The sequence below is a fragment of the Carassius auratus genome, chromosome 14 (genome assembly GCF_003368295.1).
Source record: "Carassius auratus strain Wakin chromosome 14, ASM336829v1, whole genome shotgun sequence".
NCBI lineage: Eukaryota > Metazoa > Chordata > Actinopteri > Cypriniformes > Cyprinidae > Carassius > Carassius auratus.
In genome coordinates this window covers 4,280,368-4,305,169 of record NC_039256.1, presented here as the reverse complement: position 1 = coordinate 4,305,169, position 24,802 = coordinate 4,280,368, and the positions used below count along the sequence as shown (strand labels likewise).

Below are 24,802 nucleotides of genomic sequence, written 5' to 3'. Positions count from 1 at the left end.
CAATTGACTCTCAGGCTCTCAGGTCTCTCAACGCAATTGACACTCAGGCTTCTCGACGAGAAGCCTGGGTTCGGGGGAACCTGACTGCCCTGCCGGAACGTTTGCAGCTGGTTACAAGATGGACGCATGGGCGAATTGGCGGGTCGTGTGTCTGGCGACTCTTTCCGTGGAGGACATTGAAGACATCTACCTATTCGGAACCATGATAACAGGTCTTCTGCTGATTGGATTAGGCTTTGCCCTGGGTTATCGGAAAATTAAGAAGACGGGAACAGCCGTCCAAAGCCTCACAAGGCTGCCCGTCATGATTGAAGTAGTGGGCAGAACGGTCAGCATTGAGACTGAGACTATTAACCGCAATATGGATAACATCATGAAGAAGCTCACGGATTTGGAAAAGAAATTGGAGAATTTGGAGACCAATGGACAATGAAAAATCATAGTGACCGTGAAAAGAAATGCGGCTACTAGACCAAACAACTGGTATCTTATCTTCTTTTGGCTTCTCTTGCATTCCTTCACCCTCTCCCACAGACACCTGCTGATTGTTGACTCTATCTAGGACCTGACCAAGGACGTCTCCATAGCAACTTGCTGTGACGCTGTAAAATCTGCGGACTGAGGCATCTAGAGAGAGTCTCAACTCTCCAGGCCTACAAATACACAAACACATATACAGATATGCATTCACCCTCCCAACCCCCATCCCCCACCTTCGCCGCTTTGTTCCGCCAGTCTGGCAGGCGGGTCTGTGATTAGCGCTTTCAAGCTGCTGGGACCGGATGGCTGTTTGCCTGCGCTGGATTACCTCAACCACCCCAAGTTCCGTACCCAGTTGCAAAGTTGTGTGTCTAGGGTGTATTGATTATGTGCTTTTTTTGTGCTGAGGTGTTTTTCCTGTTCTCATACTGTGCTCCCATAAGGAGCATAGTCTGGGTGTTGTTTTTTTTCTCCTCACTTACCAAATGTTATGCTGTACTTATTTCTTCCTCAAATACCCTGTCTTCCTGTCCTGTCTACCCCACTGTCATATTGTATGTATGTATGTATGGACAGGTTGATGGTTAATTTCGCTGGTACTTGTGATTAGTGACAATAAATGGCTACTACTACTACTACTACTACAAATGTCCCTTCCTTTGGCCATTTTGTCGTCATATTTTTTGTTCTCTTCTGCCATTTTTTTGAGATTTTGTTTATTTGCTCTTTACACAGTGGATATTTTAATCCAATTATTTCCACTGGTGTGGATTATATTATTTATTTATATTATTACCACCAAAAATCAACTTTTTAGTTTTATAGTCACTTGGTTACAATCTCTTCTTTTCCTTTCACTTAATTTAACTATTTTTACCCATTTCACCCTACTTTTTATTCTTTACTATGTGTCATACCTTTTTGAATTTAGTTTTTTATTTTGTCTCATGCGTTTACACTTTTTTATTTATATTATTATTTGACTGTCTTTTATTTACTCTATTTTATTATCACTTTTTAGATAACTATTTCTAACAATAATTCTTTATTTTTATTTTTGCTTCTCTTTCCTTTTTTTTTGTCCACCCATGTAATACAACTTTAATGTGGAAACTTCCTCCCTTGCTCTCACTCCCACTGTACTGGGCTCAGAAAATTTTCTCCCCTTTCACACAGACATCCAAAACGCAAAACTCTATTATAGATCTCGGTTCAAACTTTATTGATACTATTTTCCTAAACTCATTCACACTTTCTACGCTCTTTATTTAGCCAGAGTGCTTATTCTTGCATACTTTTTCCCTTTATCTAAGGGATAATCAGTCATTAATTGTCCTTTTATTAACAAGGCTCATCATACATTCATCCCTCTCAAGTGGATCTGGGTCGAGTCCAATTCTACCAGTTCACACCGAAGTGACGGTCCAGGAACGGTGCTCGACCCTTACCCACCCAATACGGAATTTATTTGTTCATACATTCATCATCGTTCACACATTCATTCGTCCGGACACAGTTACATCCACACAACAAAACACAGCTCTTCCTAGAGCTCACTCTACCTAGAGCGTCCTTAAGGGCCCACCTATTCTGACCTTCAAGAATTTCACTTATACTTTCTCAAAGCGGTATCCGTGGGACTTTTCCTCGCGATTCCTTAACTAATCTGCTTATCCGTTTATCACTGTCCTTACCTAGGCACAGCTATCCAATAAACACAGACCATTGCATACAATGTTTTTCTGCCTACACCATTTTTGTTTTAAATCAAGGTTACCTCCCAAGGCTTTCCTTTTAATAAACCAAATATGTGCATGCAGTTATTTCTTCTGGAGTAAGACGCCTTTTTCAATTTAGATATCCTATTTTTTTTCTAAATTTGGAAGAGTAGATTTTAAGTGTCCTTACCACTCAGAACTGACCCCAACAAACACAAACAAATTTTATAAGCAAAAATGCTTACCTTATTTTATGGTGGCCACCCGGTTGTGTTGATCATCGGTCAGCTCAAAAGCGGCTGTCCACTCTTCTACTCTTGTCCAGTCCCATCTGTGGTGGTCAAATCTGTGGTGTCTTTTGCCATTTCTCCGAAGAATCAAACGCAGTCAGGGATTTTTCTCTCAGAAGAAAATACTTTATTTTAAGCAAAACAAAGCCGAGAGCTCCTTGCAAGCAGATCTCTCGAATGCTATTTGATTTCTCCTTATATACACTATATGGGGGTTCCACATAGTCAAACTTTTCTTTTAGACTACACTTTTCATACATCCCTAGAGAGGAGAGGCCTCTGCTTGATTTACTCTAAACACAGGCCCTCAATGTATGTCTGACCATGTGTTTCTCATCAGTTTGGTACATTCCAGGGCGTAGGCAACTTTCTGTTAGATTTTAGACCTATAAGATTTTAATAGAATAATAACTAGCAGCAAAAATGGCTAGATTCACATTGATTATATACTTGATTAATTAAAACCTTACTAATAAAAATCTTCCACACTCCCTATCAAACATCGTATAGATTTTAAATATTGCTTATTAATTATAAAGCCCTGAATGGTTTAGCACCTCAGTATTTGAATGAGCTCCTTTTACATTATACTCCTCTACGTTCTCAAAACTCAGGCAATTTGATAATACCTAGAATATCAAAACCAACTGCGGGCGGCAGATCCTTTTCCTATTTGGCGCCTAAACTCTGGAATAACCTACCTAACCTACCTAACATTGTTCGGGAGGCAGACAGACTCTTGCAGTTTAAATCTAGATTAAAGACCCATCTCTTTAACCTGGCATACACATAACATACTAATATGCTTTTAATATCCAAATCCGTTAAAGGATTTTTAGGCTGCATTAATTAGGTAAACCAGAACCGGAAAAACACTTCACATAACACCTGATGTACTTGCTACATCATTAAAAGAATGGCATCTACGCTAATATTTGTCGGTTTCTCTCTTATTCCGAGGTCACCATTGCCACCAGGTCCAGTCTGTATCCAGATCAGAGGGTCCCTGCAGTCACCCGGATCCAGTACGTATCCAGACCAGATGGTGGATCAGCACCTAGAAAGGACCTCTACTGCCCTGAAAGACAGCGGAGACCAGGACAACTAGAGCCCCAGATACAGATCCCCTGTAAATACCTTGTCTCAGAGGACCACCAGGACAAGACCACAGGAAACAGATGATTCTTCTGCACAATCTGACTTTGCTGCAGCCTGGAATTGAACTACTGGTTTCATCTGGTCAAAGGAGAACTGGCCCCCCAACTAAGCCTGGTTTCTCCCAAGGTTTTTTTCTCCATTCTGTCACCGATGGAGTTTCGGTTCCTTGCCGCTGTCGCCTCTGGCTTGCTTAGTTGGGGTCACTTCATCTACAGCGATATCATTGACTTGATTGCAAATAAATGCACAGACACTATTTAAACTGAACAGAGATGACATAACTGAATTCAATGATGAACTGCCTTAACTATCATTTTGCATTATTGAGACACTGTTTTCCAAATGAATGTTGTTCAGTGATTTTACGCAATGTATTTTGTTTAAAGCACTATATAAATAAAGGTGATTGATTGATTGAAAAAAAAGACTAGATTAGATTCATTTTCAGCAATTTATAAACAAACCTTAGATTTAATATATATATATATATATATATATATATATATATATATATATATATATATATACACATATACATTTTATAGTCGTGTGTCTGCTAGCATAGAGAATAAGAGCACAAGGAAGGTATAAATCCAAAGAGGAGTTTACTGAACATCGATAGAGATAACAGACTACATATAACATGAACGTAACAGTTCGCCCCCTCCCGGAACGGTGCGTCCTCGCACCGCGAGAGGAATACGAGCGGAGGGAGGGTGGGGGTTCTGGAGGCCGGCGTGGGGCAGGCAAGAGGCAGAAGAAGAGGGAGCAAGGAGCTAGATGGATGGAGGGAGGAGCCAGGGAGGGGCCCGGAGCAGGAGGAGCCAAATGGTGCTCCACAGACCAGCCAGGATGGAAATTTATGATGGAGTCGACGGCGGGAGGAGCCATGGTGGAGGAGGAAGACCACTGCAGAGCCGGAGTGACTGAGGATGGAGGCAGAACCAGAGGGAAGGAGGAGCCTGATAGAGCCAGAGGGATGGATTGATGAGGCAAAGCCAGAGGAATGAAGTGCTGAGGCGGTGGATGGTCGATGACTGACCAAGGTGGAGCCGGAGGGAAGAGGGAGCCCGGTGGAGCAGGTGGGATGCCAGGCCACGGTGGAGCTAAGAGCCAAGGTGGAGCCGCTAGGTCAAAGGACTGAGGAGGAGTCCAGGGCTCAGAGGCTGGAGGCGGAGACGGGGAATCCACCAGCCAAGGCAGAGCAGGAGACTGGAAGTCCTGCTGCGAACCATCGCGCCCAGATGGCGCGGACTGAGGGTGAGCTGCGGGACTGACTGGCACCAGCAGAGATGAGGTTGAGGAACTGGCTGGTCTAGGAGGAGATGAGAGAGGGAGGAAGGGAGGAAACACAGGAGGATCAGGGCTGGACAGAGCCAGCAGAGAAACAGGAGATACGGGGCTGGACTGAACCAGTGGAAGTGGAGCAGAGGAACAGGCAGGTCTAGGAGGTGGCGGGAGAGGGAGGAAGGGAGGGAATACAGGAGATTCAGGGCTGAACGGAACCAGCTGTGACACAGGAGATTCAGGGCTGGGCGGAACCAGCAGAGAAACAGAGAATTCAGGGCTGGGTGGAACCAGCGGAGAAACTGAAAATTCAGGGCTGGGCGGAACCAGCGGAAATGGAGCAGAGAAACTGACTGGAGGAGGTGGGAGTGGGAGACTGGGAGGGTATACAGGAGGATCAGGGCTGGACGGAACCAGCGGAGAAACAGGGGATTTAGAAATTACCTCCATAAACCAGTCCATAAGGTCCATAAATTGCTCCATATAACTTCCAGAAACCAAATACAGCTCACCCTCAGTCGCAGAAGTGTGGGCAGGGCTTTCCTCCACGCCCTCGATCTCCACTAATCGTCCCACGACGCACAGTGTTGCCAGCTCACACACCTGGTCAGTCGCGCTCTCGAGGTCCTGCTCCGTGTCGGTGATTGGCTCGGGGTCTGCAGCTGTGAGGGCTCTAGATCCGTTTGGCGGGATGGCGGCTGGCTGGTCTCTGGTTCGGGAGTGTTTCTGGAGATTTCCTCTTCGGCGGTGCAGATGGTAAATGCGGATCCATTTTTCTCCAGCACCCACTCCACGAAAACGGTGAAATCCTCTCTGGGACCTTTCGCCGGTAGGCGTGCCTTACACTGCTCGCTCAGGCCGATGTAGTAGAAATTAGAGAGCGAGCGGTGGGGGAGTGGGTAAGGCACGCCAGATTGAGAAAGTCCCTAGTATGGTCCTCCAGCAAACGGTCCAGTTGCTCCAGGCACAGGAGTTGGACAGCTGGGATTGCCATTGCCAAACAAAAAACAAAACGATAGAAAAACAGTGCAAAACAAAACTGTTTTGGGTCTGTGATTCTGCTACAGTCATGTGTCTGTTAGCGTAGAGAACAAGTGCACGAGGAGGGTATAAATCACAAGAGGAGTTTACTGAACATCGATAGAGATAACATAGACTACATACAACTTTACTACATTAAAGGGGGGTGAAATGCTATTTAATGCATACTGAGTTTTTTTTTACACTGTTAAAGAGTTGGATTCCCATGCTAAACATTGACAATGTTCCAAAAATACTCCTTCCGGTTTGTTACAAGTTTCGTAAAGTTTTTTTCGAGTATGGGTCTGTGTGACGTTAGATGGTGCAGAATTTCCTTATATGGGTCCTAAGGGCACTTCTCCCAGAAAAGCGCACGCGCCCGTTGAGCAGAGACATTCACTGACCACAGCGAGAGAGCAAAATGTCACCAAAGCACAGCAGACCAAAGAAAAAAAAACAGCATTAAGGGACCAGTGGATGGAGTTTATTTTTACAGAGCATCAACGGAGTTATGGAAGTGTTTTTGTTTGTTCCCTGCATTTCGAAGATGCTTGTTTTACAAACAAGGCCCAGTTTGACGCCGGATTTGTGTATCGTTTATTTCTTAAGGATGATGCAGTCCCAACGAAAAAGGGTCACGATCGTGTGTTGGAACCGCAGGCGGTGAGTAAAACTGCTTCAAATATCTCTGTGTTGTTAACTTAGCTATCGGCGCGTAAGCACATCAAGTAAACAACATGCGATGTTGGCATCAAACTGCACTTCCCACATGTACACATTTAAATAAAAAAAAAAGATGACATAAAGTGGAACTTAATCATTTTCCAAAACCGCTAAGCAAATATATACAGTTTCAATACATACCACATAGAGACGTCCTGCTGTAGTCGTTGCTGCTGCTACTCTTGTTCAATTTCAGCCTCGGGATCTGATTGTGGATCATAAATATACGGCTGAAACTGACTGTTAGCCATGGTTTGTTTTGGATGATGTTTTTTTCCTCACGGTAATGTCACAGCTTCCAGACGCTCTTAACGCAAAAGCTTACGCACGCTCGTGATTCTTTAGCTCCGCCCACACGTCTCGCCTCCAGCCGCTTGTGTTTTTCCGGGAAAAAACGGTACAGACTATCTTTCTCTTATAAATATAATAAAACTAAAGACTTTTTGGAGATATGAAGGATGCAGTACTACTCTATAGGTACTAAAGATTAACAGGATATTGAGTGAAAATGAGCATTTCACCCCCCTATATATATATATATATATATATATATTCCAAAGTAACTTCCCCCTCCTAAACATCATATAACTTGCCCCTTTGCTAAGCTAAAATTATGGTGAATTAAAATAAAATACATGACCAGACCCTATAAGCACAGAAAGGCTGGCAAAATAAATCAATTATGAAAGAAGATTAAATAGCCAACTTTGTCAAACTACTTTTCATGATAAAAACATAATAATAATAATAATAATAATAATAATAAAACCTTAATATGCTCTTCTGTGCTGTGCATAACTCAAAGACACTAACATTAAATTTAGCCATTGAGTATGTTATGATGTATGTAATGACTTTAAATTCTGCTTAATACAATTGCCAGGGGGGAAAAATGTAGAGTGCGCTCTGAAAAAGCTGAAACTGAGCATTGCAACTGTATTTGGAGTAAAACTCTTATTTAAGTTTCTCATGTAGATGTCATATCTCTTCTCAAAAGAGTTTGCCACATTGCTTCAGTGCAACAACTTTCCAAACCCTCAAACAACTTAAGGACAGTGATTTGCATGAAAAAAAGCTGCTATATGAATATGGCTGTTTTCTTAATTAGCTATCACTTTACATGCACTTTTTTTATCAACTCAAATGTACTTATGTATAAAAATGCATACTTTTCTCCACATAGGAAATACAATGATCAATGGGTATTAGAGGAACTGCATTCCCATAATTAAAAATTATCTTTTTTTATCTTTATAGACAAAAATAAAGACAACATAACTTGCAGACAGGAATCTCTTGTTAGTTTTTTTTGTTTAACAGATTTTGGTGTTTAAATTATATATAAAAAAATTATATATATATATATATATATATATATATATATATATATATATACACACACACACACACACACACACACACACACACACACAGTACTGTGCAAAAGTCTTAAGCCACTAGTATTTTCACCAACAAAAATGGTTTTGAGTCAGTTATTTCTATCTTTTGTGGTAGTGTGTCGATAGTAAATATCAGTTTACATTTCCAAACATTATTTTTGCCACTTCAAGAACCCTACCTGCAAAGGACAAAAGCTTTTTTTAATACATAGTGTGGTCACACCAAATTGATTTAATTAATAAAATATATTTATGGCATTTTTTGATGGCATCCTTACTTTACAGCATTTTTACACAAGTGCCTAAAACTTTATACAGTATTGTAGCTTTGCAGGCTTCTTTAAGCGTTTTGGAGTCACAGTTCCACTGGATTTAATCTGTCTCAGTTTGTTCTGTTTCTTCACGGCATTCCAGACAGACTGGATGATGATGAGATCTGATCTTTGTGTCGAGCACTGGCTGCTGTCAGACTCCTTGTGCAAACAAACATCTCACTGGATTATTACATTTAATGGCAATGTTTTAAAATGAAAACTAATATTTCCTACTGACACACTACGGCAAAACAGAAATAAAGGACTTAAAACCATTTTTTGTTGGTGAAAATTCTAATGGCCAAAGAATTTTGCAAAGTACTGTGTAGTTTTTTTTTTAAATTGCAATTTATACATCATCAGAAAGCTGAATAAATAAGATGTTAGAATAGGACAATATTTGTCAGAGATACAACCATTTCAAAATCTGGAATCTGAGGGTGCAAAATTCACTTTTGTGTATTGGGGGAGGACTGGGGGTGACAGTATTATGGGTAGATTTCTTTGCTCTCAAAATCAATGAGCTCACAAGTTTGTGGGCTGTCCAGAGGCTAAAAAAAGAACAAGAGAAATTAAAAGTCAATGATATATTAACAATGTTCTTAACAATGAATTAAACCTACATTCATTATTTAGCTTCCAGGGCAGTGTTACTAATATATTCAGGAATATGTTTTTTCTCATTTGATACATCAAATATCAGATGCAAGTGTGTAACTCACAGCGGGAGTGGATATAACATTGATGGCAGTTGAGTAGACCATTTTTGATCCTCACATCTGTTCCTGTGCTGGTGTCACCCAACTGGCCCTTACAGATTCCACACTGAGAGAGAGAGAGAGATTTAACACTTCATAGTATGAAAACTAAAATACAAACACTGTAAAAAAATTTATAATAATAATAAAAAATAAAAACAGGAGACACTGAATAATGTGTCGACATGGAATTTAATGTTGAACAGAAACAGGCAAACATGGGAACTCAGAAGACATTCACAATACCGGCCACTGGACTGAACACGGGAAATACTATTTATACACTATGACACTGATGGGACATTAAACCAAATTAAGTAAATGGGGAACACCAGGAACTGATAGAACTGAGGACAGGAGCATGAAAACCAAATAAGACCATAGGAGACACATGAGAAGCAAAACACACACAAAACAGAGGGCAGAGTCTAACATTACTCCCCCTCCTAGAAGGCGTGATCTCGCTCCACCCAACATCCAACGTGGAGGGGGCACCTGTTCCATGATCCATGGCGGATCAGGAGACTCTGGATACCATGACTAATCAGGAGACTCAGGTGGCCAAGGTGGATCAGGAGACCCGAGAGGCCATGGGCGATCATGAGACCCAGGAGGCCATGGCGGATCAGGAGACCCAGATGGCCATGGTGGATCAGGAGACCCTGGGCTTAATGGGGGATCAGGAGCCCATCCTGGGCTTAACTCAGGAACAGGAGCCCCTACTGGGCATAACTTAGGAGCCCCTCCTGGGCTTGACTGGAGATTGGGAGCCCTTCCTGGGTTCTGCTCTGGGACTGAGCCGACGCTGGAGTAAACTCAGTTTTTGGGCCTGGGCCGACACCCTTCTCCTCACCACTAGTTTCCTCTTCTGGATCAGGAGGAAAAAGCGTGGTCTGGGCCAACACTGGAGCAAACTCTGGGGCACTCCCAGTGAAGGCACTTATGAGGAGCGGACACTAGAGGGCGCTCTGGAAAGCACTTACGAAGAGCAGGTCCTGAAGGGCGCTCTGGAAGGTGCTTTTGAGGAGCAGGCAATGGAGTAAACTTTGGAAACAAGGCTTCCCACATTAATGTTCAAATGGCTTGCCATATTAACAGCCAGTGAACTTGGATGAGCCACGGACTCCGGCGGGTGTGGGGGAGCCGTGGATGGCTGACTTGACCCTGGACCAGGCGGCGGAGGGGTTCTGGATCGAGATCAGAGACTCTCCAGACACGGGATGACTGTCTTCTTCCAGTCTGTGTCTTCGAGCTCCATGGGATGATGGAAAGTTATCCCAGTGCGGAACAGCAATGCGAGAGCTTGCCTCTCAAGGGAGCTGGGGAGGGCGAGTGGCACAAAAGCCCTTGCGAAGGGTCTGGGTTTGCCTGAAACACTTTGATGAACCTTGCTCGTTAATCAGTGTATGCATGGTGGATCGCACAACAAAATAAATAGGTAAATAAAATAAAATAAAAAACAGAAAAAACCCAGGGAGAAAGAATGCCGCTTACAGTTTTGGTCCAGCATTCTGTCACACTCCATGGAGTGGAAGGAATGTGGAGACACTGGAGAATGCTTCAACATGGAATTTAATGTAGAACATAAACAGGCAGATACGGGAACGCAGAAGACATTAACAATTCCAGACACAGAACTGAACACAGGAAATACTATTTACACACAAGACACTGATGGGACACACCTGGAACCAAATTTACTGAACGGGGAACACCTGGAATTGATAGAAATGAGGAGAGGAACAGGAAAACCAAATAGGAGCATAAGAGACACACGAGGAGTAAAACACACACAAAAAATTGGGACAGAGTCTAATGCGTCGTAGTTTTATTTTATATTGTTTATTTAAATTACGGATGTCCCGATCAGGTATTTTGCCCTATAGTCCAAGTCCGAATCATTTGATTTTGAGTATCTATCGATACCGACTCTTCTATAATACATAAAAAAGAATAAAGGACAGTGAAAAAACTGATCCATAATGTTGAATAAATTGCATTTAGAAATACATTTAAATAGAAGACAGCTATTTTAAATAGGCTAGTAAAAATATGTAAAAATTTGACTGTTTTACTGTACTTTGGATAAAATAAATGCAGGCTTGGTGAACAGAAGAGACTTCTTTAAAAAAAAAAAAAAAACATTAACAAGCTTACGGTTCAAAAACTTCTGACTAGTAGTATAGGCAACATTAATTATTCTATCATTTCTAGATTTTAAATGGCTTATAAATCTATAACTGCTGGTCAATAAATAATAATGATTTGTTTATATACAGTACTACAAACACTGTTTATCACATAATGAGGCAAAATAGTTTCTATACTGTAATGCTATGTCAATTAGTACTGCATTGTTCATATACTTTATTTATCACCTGCTGGAGATGATTTGAAAAAAACATACATTTTCCTTATCGTATATTATTAATGTCTTCGTGTTTCCAAAAGTTTCTGTTTTTCTGTGAAAACGTCCCAAGGTTACGAAAGTAATCCTAGTTCCTCGAAGGAACAAGACGCTGCATCGAACGCTTTGGGGAACGCCTTTGGCGAGACCTACTCTGAATAATGTGTGCAATCTGTCCAATGGAAGGGCGTGACGTCACAGGTGGGGTGACGTAGCGACCAGGAAGCTATAAAAGCAAGTGCTGTGCAGCTGTCTTCAGCTTCGAGTAGGGAAGCAAGCGCTAGCAGGGGTGCCGGAAGTATGGCGATGTGATGCAGCGTCTCGTTCCTTCGAGTAACTATGGCTACATTCGCAACCTCGAAGCGTCCCTCTTCAGGAGCTCGAGCTGCATCGAACGCTTTGGGGAATGATGTGCCCACGCTGCCAGACTTCCAAATCCCTGCCTAGTGTGTATTCAAAGAGCACAGCTAAGGCGAGAGAACAGAAGAGCCAGGAGTGGCTTGCATATCTACAGTAGATTGTAAAATCTGACGAACTTAGAAGGCATGGACCATCCCGCAGCGTTGCAGATGTCGAAGAGGGACACACTTGCTGAGAAGGACTTAGAGGCCACCATACCCCGAGTAGGGTGAGCCTTGACTCCCAAAGGAGGGGAAAGACCAGAGGATTCCCAGAGGATTAGGGTTTGCTTAGAGGCAGGGAAACCCTTTTTAGGGGGACTGTAGCAAACAAGCAATTGGTCACATTTTCTCCATAGGGCTGCTCTGTGGACATATGCATCCAGCGCTCAAACTGGACACATACAATATAGCTTTTCCTGGTCTGGCTCCCGACAGGGAGGAGGGCAGAAGGCCTGCAATACTATGGGTTGTGACTAACAGAGGGAACTTTAGGAATATAACCCGCTCGAGGGTATAAAAATGTTTTGGCCATACCAGGGGCAAAGTCTAGGTAGTTAGGGGCCATACTGCCCGTACTGGAGGCCTCAGCCTCAGTGCACCGCGGAGAAAATGTTTAACAAGGGGGTGGCCACCACGTACACCCTCAGGGGCCACACCCACAGTTTCCACAACTCTGGGCGAGGGTGAATTTTCTTGCCCTGCACCTGAGAGAGTAGATCTGTCCTGATCAGAATCTCCCATGGAGAGCCGTCGAGGAGAGAAATCAGATCTGCGAACCATACTCGGCCCGGCCAGAACGGGGCTAGTAACAACAGACGGACCCCGTCCTGGCATACTCTCGCCAGAGCTCCCGGGGGCAGAGCGATAGGGGGAAATGCATACAGACGAAGCCTCGGCCAGGTCTGTACCATAGCCTCCAGTCTCAGAGGAGCTGGATGAAATAGAGAGAACCAGAGGGGACATTGCAATGTCTCTTGAGTTGCAAAGAGGTACTGGGCTATGCCAAACACTCTCCATATCTGCTTCACCACCTCGGGTGAAACCTCCATTCCCCAGACCTTGGCCCCTGTCTCAACAGTATGTCTGCTCCCACATTCAATCTCCTAGGAATATACACTGCTCTGAGCGAGAGGAGTTTGCCCTGGGACCACAGAAGGATCTGGTGAGCCAACTTGTACAAGAGGCGCGAATGCAGACCCCCCGGTGATTAAAATAAGAGACCACCAAAGTTTTATTGATGCGCACCAACACATGGTGACCTCTCAGGTCTGGGAGGAAATGTTTTAATGCTTGACACACCGCCAGCATCTCTAGACAATTGATATGTCATGTCAGATGGTGACCGCTCCACAGACTGTAGCTAGCATTACACAGTGACAAAGAGCTCCCAGCATTGGGCCCTGATTCAAGAACCAAGGTCTCTTCCACATGTCTAAGGCACGAAGGCATCACTGCGTGACCTTGATAATTCAAAGTGGATACCCCCTCGGGGAGAAACCCTTGGACTTGAGCCACCACTTATAGGGGTCTCATGTACAGCAAGCCAAAAGGTATCACATTGGATGCAGCTGCCATCAGCCCTAATAGTCTCGTAAACTGTTTGACAGTGAGTGACTGGCTTTCTTTGACTATCTTGACTGATGTGAGGATCGACTTGATCTGAGTAGGAGACAGACGTGCCTACATCATGGTTGAATCTACATCTAGAAAGGTGGTTCTCTGAACTGGATAAAGTACACTCTTCTTGGCATTTAGTCTCAAACCCAGCTCCCCCATGTGAGCGAGAATGACATCTTGATGTTGAACTGCCATGTACTCTGATTGAGCTAGAATCAACCAATCGTTGATATAAATCAGAATGCGGATTCACTAAAACAGAGCCACATCTACACATTTTGTGAATTAGCAGGGCGAGAGAGCAAGGCCGAAGGGAAGTACTCAGTATTGGCTTTGCCCCCGAAAGCCAGATGCCCCACCAGAGCGACGAGGGAGGAAACTCTGGAACGCCACCGCCTCTTTGCGCGAGTGATCTCTTTAGTGATGCGGAGGGATAGATCAGCGGTCCGTCTTAAGCTCTTCGATATCTTGGGACTTGATCCCCTCCCCCTCATCGATATCTCCCAGCAGGTCGGGTTAATATGCTTGAAGGACTGCCATAGTTGCCCACCAGCGTAGAGGTTGTTTTAAGTGGCTTGGTGGGCAACGCCTTTAGAGACAATGCCAAGCCAGGGGACAGATCTGTTCAACCTGTGGCATTGCTCTATATTTGACTTTATATATGACTTTCTGTGTGAGAGCGCCCCCGGCTTCGAGTATGAATGAAACACACAAACACACACACACACACTGCAGGAGTGTTTAGTGCTCCGTGATGTTCATTTAGCTGTATTCTGGGTCCGGATAAAACATCAGGTCATGTGCAGACTATCCTGTCTCTTTGAGTTTAAATCTATATTTATTCACACCAGCTCTTGAAAACCTCTATACAAACATACTTGACCGACAATGAGCGGGGGACGTGATTTCCGTGATGATAAAAGTGGGGGGACATGTCCCCAGTGTAATCTACGCCCCTGATTTGTACTATCTTGGCTATGATGTCCTGCGTCTTCGCACTCTCACAGGGCATTTTTTTCTCTCCTCTTCATATATATATATATATATATATATATATATATATATATATATATATATATATATATCTCCGAGTACTAATCGAGAGGAAACATCCGATTCCGATCGAGTCTGAAACCATGTGATCAGGCCCTATTTCCCATCACGTGATCAGATCTGGACATCCCTAATTTAAATCCCTAGAAATTGTGTTATATTTCCGTAACAGATAATTTTCTATTGAATAAATAATCTTGCAAGTCAAGCAATTCATTTGTATGTGTGCATCTCTTTATGTGACGCTCAGGAACAAGCTGGCTGTGACTGTGAGTTATAACTTCCTATCCTATAACACCAAAAGTTGCAAGCTTCCTGCAATCAGCACAGGATTGGAAATTGGAAGTGGACCTTGATAAGAAGCTTGTGTTTCCCCCAGAAATAGTGGCTACAACACTCCGGCCAGACATGGTCCTGTGGTCTCTAACATCAAAGCTGGTATATGTTGTTGAATTAACAGTATGGGAAGAGGGGGTCGAAGAGGCTTATGAGAGGAAAAAGAACAAATATTCTGACCTGAAGCATCCCAGAACGGCTGGAAGACTAGCATCTTTCCAGTAGAGGTGGGATGCAGGGGATTTGTTGCAACATCTAGGGGTGAAGGGTCACTCTCTCCAAGAGGCTATCAAGTCCATATCAAGTGCTGCTGAAAAAAGCAGTAACTGGCTCTGGATTAAGCGCAAGGATCCAATCTGGGCAGTAAGGTAGAGACAGATGGTATGCGGTCAGGTTTAGGCCCGACTCAGGGAGAAGGACGCCCCTGCCATGCAGAGCCCATCAGGGACATAGAGGGTATGGCATGGAGGGGGGTGTACCTGGGACACTGGGTACACTGTTGAGCCTTCTGGAGATGTTGTGGGCTTAAATCAATGAAACGTCGATGAAGCAGGGTTCCCACCTGATGACCCCAATGACATACCTTACCCTCCCTTTGTTTTTTTACCACTCAACACCGATTGCTACTATCAAGAGTTTCCTTCTAAAGGGATTGAAACATCTAGTTATATTAGCTTTACTTAGTTAAGGTTAGAAGGACTACCAAGACCTTTCACATTCCAACTTACAAAGTTAATGACCCTGATTATAGATGTAAAACTGAGAGAAAACTATTGAAAATATATACAGAGATTTTGAAAATTAGCAAAAATATATTTTTTTAATTGTGCATTGTACGGTGTATAACCACAAGGTGAGACAAGGGCCGCTGCCGCCATAAACCCAACAACCATTGGAATAGGCTGGCTGGAATACCTTAGCCTGATGCAAGAACTGATAATGCCTTAAATTGAACTAAGATTAGCCAGTCATCAAGATAATTCAGTACATGGATACTCTGGAGTTACAATGGAGACAAAGCTGCATCCATGCACTTTGTGAAGGTGCAAAGTAGCTAGGACAAATGACTCGATATTGGCATGCTTCACCTCTAAAAGCGAACCTGAGGTTGTGAGTCTCGGGCTGGCAATACCGAGACTGAGCAAGGCGCTGAATCCCCAACTACTCCCAGGGTGCTGCAGCAAAAAATGGCTGCCCACTGCTCCTGGTGTGTGTTCACGGTGTGTGTGTGATCATTGCTGTGTGTTTGCACTTTGGATGGGTTAAATGCAGAGCACGGATTCTGAGTATGGGTCATCATACTTGGCTGTATGTCACGTCACTTTCGCTTTCACTATTATCACCATCACAGTCTTCACCCTGCTCACTCTAGGTGTTTCTCAATGTCAAGGAAGGATCCTCGGAAGCCAGTATTTCGAGGATGCTACGTCATCGACATCCGTCGAAGGACTGTTCCAATGTCGAGGAATCTCGGAATTTCAACCAAGGTCCTTCATTCGAAGAATATCCCATACACAGGAAAGGATGCACATGTGTATCCTTCACGCTCTTCGCGCTCTCAAATCACCCACAATCCTATGCGCGCAGCTTTGCAATCTAATGTTAGTTCAAAAATTAAAAAATGTCAAACATTAACGTAGTCGGAGCGTTAACGGTTTTTATTTACTTTACCAAACATTTGTTATAACTGTAGTAAATATAAGTAAAGTTTGACGTTAAAATGCCAGTACAATATTGTAAATTATACAAATACAAATGGTTAACTGAACCAGACCTGTCATTTAACAATTGGTTGCGTCAACGGCATTTATTTTATAAGTTAAGTTGTCCAAAGTAATTTAATGATCCCATTCACAGCGTTATTCAAACGGACCTTTTCACTGACGTAATGACGCAATTACGTGCACTTGCTAGCCTGTTCCATTTACGTGTTCTCCGTTTGCTAAAGAGGACTCTCACCTAGCCTCTGAAGGAAGTGACTTGGAAGGATCAGTCCTACCAAGGAAGTATCCTTGACATTGGGAAACGCCTTCTGTTCACATTCCCTGGATTTATTCACCTGCAGGTGATACAACTTAGCACTCAATCAAAGAATGCACAAAAACACAGCATTACCACTCAACCTCTCCTATCGACATTCACTTGCTATTCATGCATATACATGCTATTCCTCATTATCTCTCCTTGCTGTTTCTTGTGTTTTGGTCTTGTTTTATAGACATTTTTTTTTGCTTGAAATAAACTCTGCATTTAAAATCACTTCCTGTCTCCACTCCGTGTTCCATACTGGAATAATGATTGCTGAAAATTCAGAATAAATTTAATTTAATAATATACTCAAATAAAAAAAAAAAATTTGAATTGTAATAATATTTCAAAATGTTACTATTTTACTGTATTTCTGATTCAAAAACTTAAAAAAATATATAATAATAAAAAAATGAACCACAGATTTTTGAACCTCATAGAGTACCTTGACAGTAAAACTAAATGAAAAGCCAAACATCTTCAATGTGCCATAAAACCTGATGGTTCATCTGGAAAATATCTCATAAGAATATGGAAAATATTTAAAAAAGTAAAATCCACAACATTCATCACTATAACAGATCTTACATAAACACCAAGAAACTATAATGATAACATATATATTTACATCCACAAAATTGGATTATAATGTACTACGTTTTGGATGTGTGCATTTACGTCATATGCCAATTGAAATGGTTCAGCTCTTTAAAGTCAATGCGATATTTGACTGACTGTCAGTGTTCATCAAATTAAAAAATAAAAAATAAATACAATAAAATTGTGTGAGGTGTGGAATTCCCTGTTCTAATAAAATTAGAATGACTATTAAAACTGTATAGTAATCATTAAAGTTCTCATCCTGTGAATGGGTCTCTTCAGTGACATTGACAATATAGTGATTATATCACAATATAAGTGGGAATCTGTAATTTTCCAGCTGTAATATGTAAACATACCTTAAAGCACTGGATGTGGAAATAAAGGCTGAGAGTCTCTATAATCATGGCGGCACCTTTACCAAGTGAATGACCACAGCTTGAACAAAGTTTCTTCCCACTAACAGACCTACACATACACAAACAAAAGTGAATGTATGTTAAAAAATAATTACATTAAAATTAAGTTATTATTATTGTATATATTATATTTTATATTATCCTTATACTGTCCTTTTGGGGAAGTCGTGGACTAGTGGTTAGAGATTTTGACTCTGGATTTGAGTCTTGGGCTGGCAATACCACAACTGAGGTGCCCTTAAGCAAGACAGCTGTCTTTGGGCATATGCATGAACCCCCATCTGCTCCTCAGGTGCCGTAGCTTAAATAGCTGCCCACTGCTCCGGGTGTGTGTTCACAGTGTGTGTGTGTGTGTGTGTGTGTTCTCTGCTGTGTTAGTGCACTTTGGATGGGTTAAATACAGAGCACGAATTCTGAGTAAGGGTCACCATACTTGGCTGTATGTCATGTCACTTTCACTTTAAGTTTTTACATTTAATGACAAAAGTAAAAACAGTAAATTATAAATAATTACTTGCAACTAACCCTAATCCTAACCTTAACCCTATAATGAGTACATTTTGTTTATTAACATTACTATACTAAAATCTATAATTACAATGTGACAAAGACAACTTATAATAAAGTGCAGCAAAAAATAATAATTGAAAATCCACAGCATCAAAACTAGTGGATGACTGAAATGGGAGTGCCAATACTGATATTTGTTCATATTATCTTATAATGCAAATTTAATTATGACAACTAATGACTCAAACTCAAATACTGACTCAAAATTCACTTACAATTAATTCTGTTTTGTGATGGGTGGAAACAGGGAATGAGTGAACATTTAACACTGGATCATTTGGATATTTAGTTGGGAACTCACATCAGGGAAACTGTTCTTTACCTGTTTGGTGATGGAGGTGGTTGTGTATCTGTGAATGAAGGTGATGTTGATGAATTTGGGCCAATGTTCTCTACAGAGTCAGACCTGAGAATGGAAAGCCAGATGCAGTGTTCATGCACACACACACATGCTCAGAATAATTAAGCTACAGCAATAAGTAAGATTTAAACAATCAAAAATTATATAAACAACAACACTTTTCAACTTGTGTGAGGATAAAGAAATTAATGAAAGAATATATGCACAAAGACATATACCTCTTGCGTCCACCAGATTTTGATTGAGATGTATTCTTTTTCCAGGTCTCATTCTGCTGGGGTCTCTGTCTGTTACCCAGTGGCATATCTGTAAAGTAAAGTCATTTTTAATGCAAAATTTGATGTGGTTTCACCAGTATTAAACTCTCTGGTATTCCTCACCTAGGGGTCAAACTTGCGATCCTTGGTGGTCAAATCAGACAGATGACAAATAGGTATAACTTGTGTGTGTGTGTGTGTGTGTGTGTGTGTGTGTGAGAGAGAGAGAGAGAGAGAGAGAGAGAGAGAGAGAGAGAGAGAGAGAGAGAGAGACAGAGAGACAGAGAGAGAGAGAGAGAGAGAGAGAAAGACAGAGAGAGAAAGACAGAGAGAGAGAGCTGAAAGAGAAATTAATGTAGGCCTACTATATTTTGTTTAATGGCACTAAACAATTTTCACCTCTACAGTAAATAATGTGAAATGTATGCCTATATAAAATAATAAAAATATTAGAAAAATATGTAATATTATTTTGAATTAATAAAAAGTGACTTGATTAGTTGGATCACGTATGTTTAAGTAGCGTTGAAGCTGAACTCTACAGGGCTGTGACCTTGCAGGAATTGAGCTTGACACCTGCCCTATGCACTTATAATTAGGTATACTATATAATTATACTATATAATACAATTTATATTATTGTTAGAATTATATACATTATAGTCAGAATTAAATACTTTTTTTTTTTTTTTTTGCATTATGAAATAAATGAAGACATTATCAAGTAGATTATACCCCCCAAAATTGCACTGTATTTTTGTATTTCCTATTTATTTTCACCATGGTCCATTTAGCCTTTTTCTGAGCATGTCCATAATTGTTTTGTGTTCATACAACAAGTGCTACAAATGTCAGAAAACTTAAAGTACCTTTAAAAAAAATCCAAACATAAAACGTTGCGGTATTAAATGACAGAAGACCACCAGAGGGTTACCTAAAAATATTTGAAAGATATTCAGTTACAGATTGCATAACATCCTTTTTCAAAAACTTAAGTTTCCTAGACAGCATTTTAAGTCATCTTAGGTATATTTTTTATTTTTTAAAGGGGTCATATGATGCACACACACAGGTCTACATCATGATGTAATAAGATTTTCATAACTCTGCCCAAATGTTCAAGCAAAGAAAGAAGGTTTGACTTTGATACGCACTGTAGTATTGTTGCTGTCGCTATGTTGTGGAGAAGCTGTGTGTTTCATTGTGAAAGCAAAACTACTTTGGCCTTTGTGACATAGTTAGTGTATGTGACGTAAGTTAAAGAACCATACCACAAAGTCTTGTTCAAGATAACTTTATTAATTGTTTCTTTTCACTTTTCTTCAGTCACATGGAAGGTGCACATTCCAGTGTGACTGATGTTTGTTGGTGTAAGATCTTGGTCTTTGTAAATAAGAAAAAGTACATGGAAATTAGACAAATAATGGTTGTTTGATAATGATGATTCTCTGTCTTACCTTTCCCTTTGGAGCTTCCTAGTAGGAGGGGCCAGCCCGCAAACAGGAAGCCACATTTATTCCATCTACGTGAGGGGAGGACCTTAATCACTGAGAGTGTGGAGAATGTTTTTTAAATGTTTTTTGGGATGCATGTAATTTAAAATGCTCACTGGGTTTCATGATGGAAATAGAGTTTATTAAAGAAGAAGCTTAGTTGGATTAGTGGCCAACACTCTCTTTGTCAGTATGTTAAATGTGAGTCATTTGTTTATGTTTTCTTTAAGTTTAGTTTTATTTGCACTTTGTTTTTTGTTTGTTAATACATTGGATGACTTCTGTTCCATTGCCTGATGCATGACTGAAAAGACAATTAAAGCAACCTCATAGTTCTGTGCTTATTTTTGCCACCTACAACACTGTATTTACAAAACTGTTCTGGAACAGTTCAACATAAATATTCAGATCTGTGCAGCGCATTTTATGGAGGACGATGAATGTTTCCTGAGAAAGTAGCCTACAGTGTGATGTCTGTTTCTGTAAAGTGGAGTAATAACAACTTTGCAAGGAAAGTCTGATGCTTCTGACTTAAGAATTTGCCACTGATGATTCAAACGCAACATTTGAGCAGTGTACATAGAGTAGCGTTATATGTTGTTTGTCGTTTTTCTGATCACAAATGCAGACATGGTTTCATGTTTACGCAGACACATATACACACTTGCAACGTGTCAAAGGCCAATGGCCGTCGGGATACTGAGCCAAAAGAGTCTCAATAAAGATAAACGTACACACTACATTCACATATGTACACACAGGATTCATACATGCACACACATGATTCATAAAGTAAGTTCCTGTGTAACACACGGAGGGTTTTGGGACCCTTCTCAGGTTGCACCTTATAAACTGGTCCATTATCAACTCTCTCCTCAACACGGTGTACTGTCTGCTCCCAGTAAGCGCGCAACTTCCCAGGCCCCCCTCTCTCTGACAGGTTTTTTACCAGCACTCGGTCGCCTGGCTGAAGAACAACACCCCTGACTGCTCTGTCATACTGACTCTTTCCTTTGGCTGACGATTTTTCACTATTGTTTGCAGCAATTTCATATGCGAAACGCATCCTCTTTGCCCATTTCTGTGCATATGTCTGTCGATCGGATGACTCAGGCTCTGTCTTTGGTGGGAACAGTATGTCAACAGGTAAGCGTGGAGGTCGACCAAACAAGAGGAAGAATGGGGAAAAGCCAGTGGCCTCATGCCTTGTGCAGTTGTAGGCATGCACGACATGGGGCAGGTGATCTTTCCACTGACTGATCTGACTGATCTTTCCACCGACCTCTTCCAGGGTACGCATCATCTGCAGAAGTGTGCGGTTCAGTCTCTCCACAGGATTACCTTGTGGGTGGTACGGTGTGGTTCTTGAATGACCAATACCAGCCAGCTGCTGTAACCTGTTGAACAAACTGTTCTCAAACTCCTTCCTCTGATCATGGTGGAGCTTCTCCGGATAACCATAGCGAGGGATGAAGTCTTGAAATATCTTATCGGCTGCTGTTTTTCCCGAATTGTTCCTTGTTGGGTATGCTTGAGCAAAGTACGTGAAGTGGTCAACAAGGACCAGGATTTATTCATAGCCTTTGCTTTGCTCCAGGTGGAGATAGTCGATGCACACTAACTCAAATGGACTGCTTGTGGATATGTGTTCCATTGGTGCTCTCTGTGGAAGATTTGGGCGTTTCTGTTTAATGCAGCTGCATCTTTTGTTTACATAGTCCTCTATTTCCTGCTTCATATTTGGCCAATAAAACCTCTCGCGGGCGAGATGAGATACTTTCTCTGCACCAACATGGCCCATGTCATTGTACAGGGTCTTAAGCACCAGAGGTTTCCACTTCTCAGGGAGGATAAGCTGCCTGTGTTGTTCAGTCCGCCTATAGAGAATCCCGTCATCCACTTCTAACTTATTCCATTCATACAGCAGTCTCCTGGTCTCTTTCCTCATGTTTCTTTTGTCCATTTTGTTGGGAATCCAGTTTTGAGTGTTTTATCAGTTTTAGGGAAATAACTTCTGAGATAGCAGATTCCTCTTGCTGTGCTGCCTGGATATCTTCTGATGGAACACTGTAAATACTCGCAGATGGCACAACCTCTGCACTTCCACCTTACAGCTGCAATGCTGCAACCCAAGGTACGTCACCTTCTTGAAGGGCTTTGCTGCCTTGCCATACCGCAGACACAATCTCAGGTGACAAGGTCTCCGTGTGGTCTTTCATACCATCCTGAAGTTTCACAGGTTACCTTGACAGTGTATCTGCGTCAGTGTTCATCTTCCCTGGCCTGTACTTAATATCGAAGTGAAAGTCAGCCAGTTCACCAACCCATCTGTGTCCAACGGCATTTAGTCTGGCAGTGCTAAGGACATATGTCAAAGGGTTATTATCCGTGAAAACTGTGAATGTTGGAGCATGATACAAGTAATCACGAAACTTGTCACAAATGGCCCACTTGAGAGCCAAGAACTCAAGTTTTCCGGAGTGGAGGTGGTAATTTCTCTCGGCAGGTGTAAGAGTTCTGGAACCATACCCAATGACCCACAACTTGTTGTCCTGCCGCTGATATAGCACTGCTCCTAATCCTTCATTGTATGCATCAGTGTGCAGTATGAATGGAAGGTTAAAGTTTGGGTAAGCTAAGATGGGTTGATTCGTCAACATGTCAACTAGCTTGGCTACTACATCCCTGTGCTGTGCTCTCCATGTGATCGGGGTTCTGGATGGGAGTTGTCATTTATCTACTTTCTGAGCTCCAACTTTACTTTTGTTTCTCTGATTTTTGGTGTGACTTCCGTCTGTTTCCGTGGGTTTCTGTAACAGTTCAAACAGTGGCTTAGGAAGTCGAGAGAAGTCTTGGATAAAGGAGCGGCAGTACCCCAGAAACCCCAGCAGGGACTTGACATCTCCAACTGTGCGAGGCTCTTTTTCTTTGAGTGCCATCACTGCTGCCAAATCCTGTGGATCAATCTTGACTCCTTCCCCAGACATCAATCAGCCGAGGTAACAAACCTCTCTTTTAAACAACTCACACCTGGTTGATCTTAGTTTGATGCAGTGTTCTCTCATGCGACTGAGAACTTGTCTGAGGTGATGTATGTGATCCTCAAAAGACGTTGAGTAACACAGCACATCGTCTAGGTATGGAGCACAGCATTCATCTCGAATACCTTCCAACACACCCTCAATACACCTCTGGAAAGCCGCAGGTGCGTTCGTCAAGCCACATGGTATCCGTATCCATTCATACAACCCCCAGGGTGTACTGAAGGTTGTAAGGTGTCTGGATTCCTCGCTCACGAATCCTTGGTGGTACACGCTGGCTTGATCCAGGATGGAGAACCATGTGTTGCCCCCCAAACTGTCAAGCAGGTCTTGGATTCGGGGCAACAGATGACGATCTGGAATGGTCTTCTGGTTCAGGCCTCTGAAGTCTACACACAGCCGCAGACTCTGGTCCTTTTTCCGCACACAAACAACTGGAGATGAATATGAAGACACAGATTTGCGGATCCAACCTCTGTCTAGGAGATTCTGCACATACTCTTTCACCTCCTTATAAAGGGGCTTAGGTATGGAGTTATAGCATCTTTGAACTGGGTTGTTGTCTACCACATTAATTTTCAGCTGTAAGTCGGGTATACAACCGATGCCTCCTTCTTCTTTTACAAACACATCAGACTCCTCGAAAAGCATCTGGCGCACCATCTCCTGCTGCTGCTGATCAAGATGTTCTAATTTGACCGGGGGGTGCCACTTTTCTTGTGTGTGAGACTCTACTGAGCTGTTCGTTCTGCTGCTGGCACCGCTGCTTGTGCTAACCTGTGCGACACATGTGTATGTATCACTTTTCAACTTTGCTGGTTGCTTAGCCGGGGAACACAGATTGACTGGTTTGCTGTCAACAATTTCTTCTATACAGCCTAAGACTGTCCTTGGTGGCAGAAAAATGTCATGCTTGGTGAAGTTGCAGATGGAGATTTTCACAGCTTTGTAGGCACCACCGGGCACATCAACTAATGCAGGAAATAGTTGTAATCCCTCCGGTAAGACACTTTCTAAGTTGGGTTCAAAAAGCATTGTTCCTCCCTGTGGCCATGATCTGACACGACACTT

At 42.1% G+C, this 24,802-nt stretch overlaps 2 protein-coding genes across 2 annotated transcripts in view; both read right to left on the bottom strand.

Annotated features, from left to right (window-relative positions):
* Positions 1-2,444: 2,444 nt before the first annotated feature.
* Positions 2,445-6,148, bottom strand: LOC113114349 (leucine-rich repeat extensin-like protein 5). Its single transcript, XM_026281261.1, has 2 exons — positions 4,296-6,148; positions 2,445-2,565 (listed from the first exon to the last, which is right to left on the bottom strand). The coding sequence occupies exons 1-2, from the start codon at positions 5,414-5,416 to the stop codon at positions 2,445-2,447; spliced, it is 1,242 nt and encodes a 413-aa protein (XP_026137046.1). The 5' UTR covers positions 5,417-6,148.
* Positions 6,149-8,781: 2,633 nt separating this feature from the next.
* limch1b (LIM and calponin homology domains 1b) overlaps positions 8,782-24,802 on the bottom strand; it is a 241,614-nt gene continuing 225,593 nt past the window's right edge. Inside the window, exons 17-21 of the mRNA XM_026279634.1 lie at positions 19,159-19,246; positions 18,902-18,985; positions 17,950-18,058; positions 9,113-9,215; positions 8,782-8,941 (exon numbers count right to left, since the gene is read on the bottom strand). Coding sequence (XP_026135419.1) covers positions 8,916-8,941; positions 9,113-9,215; positions 17,950-18,058; positions 18,902-18,985; positions 19,159-19,246 — 410 coding nt within the window. The 3' untranslated portion in view covers positions 8,782-8,915. The remainder of the gene's footprint in view (positions 8,942-9,112; positions 9,216-17,949; positions 18,059-18,901; positions 18,986-19,158; positions 19,247-24,802) is intronic.

Bases quoted from the DNA above. Each gene is read 5' to 3' on its own strand.
- LOC113114349 (XM_026281261.1), bottom strand. From the start codon at position 5,416: ATGGAGCAATTTATGGACCTTATGGACTGGTTTATGGAGGTAATTTCT. The intron at 2,566-4,295 runs GTTCATGTTATA...GATTCTTCGGAG, and splicing joins GGGAGGGGGCGAACTGTTAC to AAATGGCAAAAGACACCACA.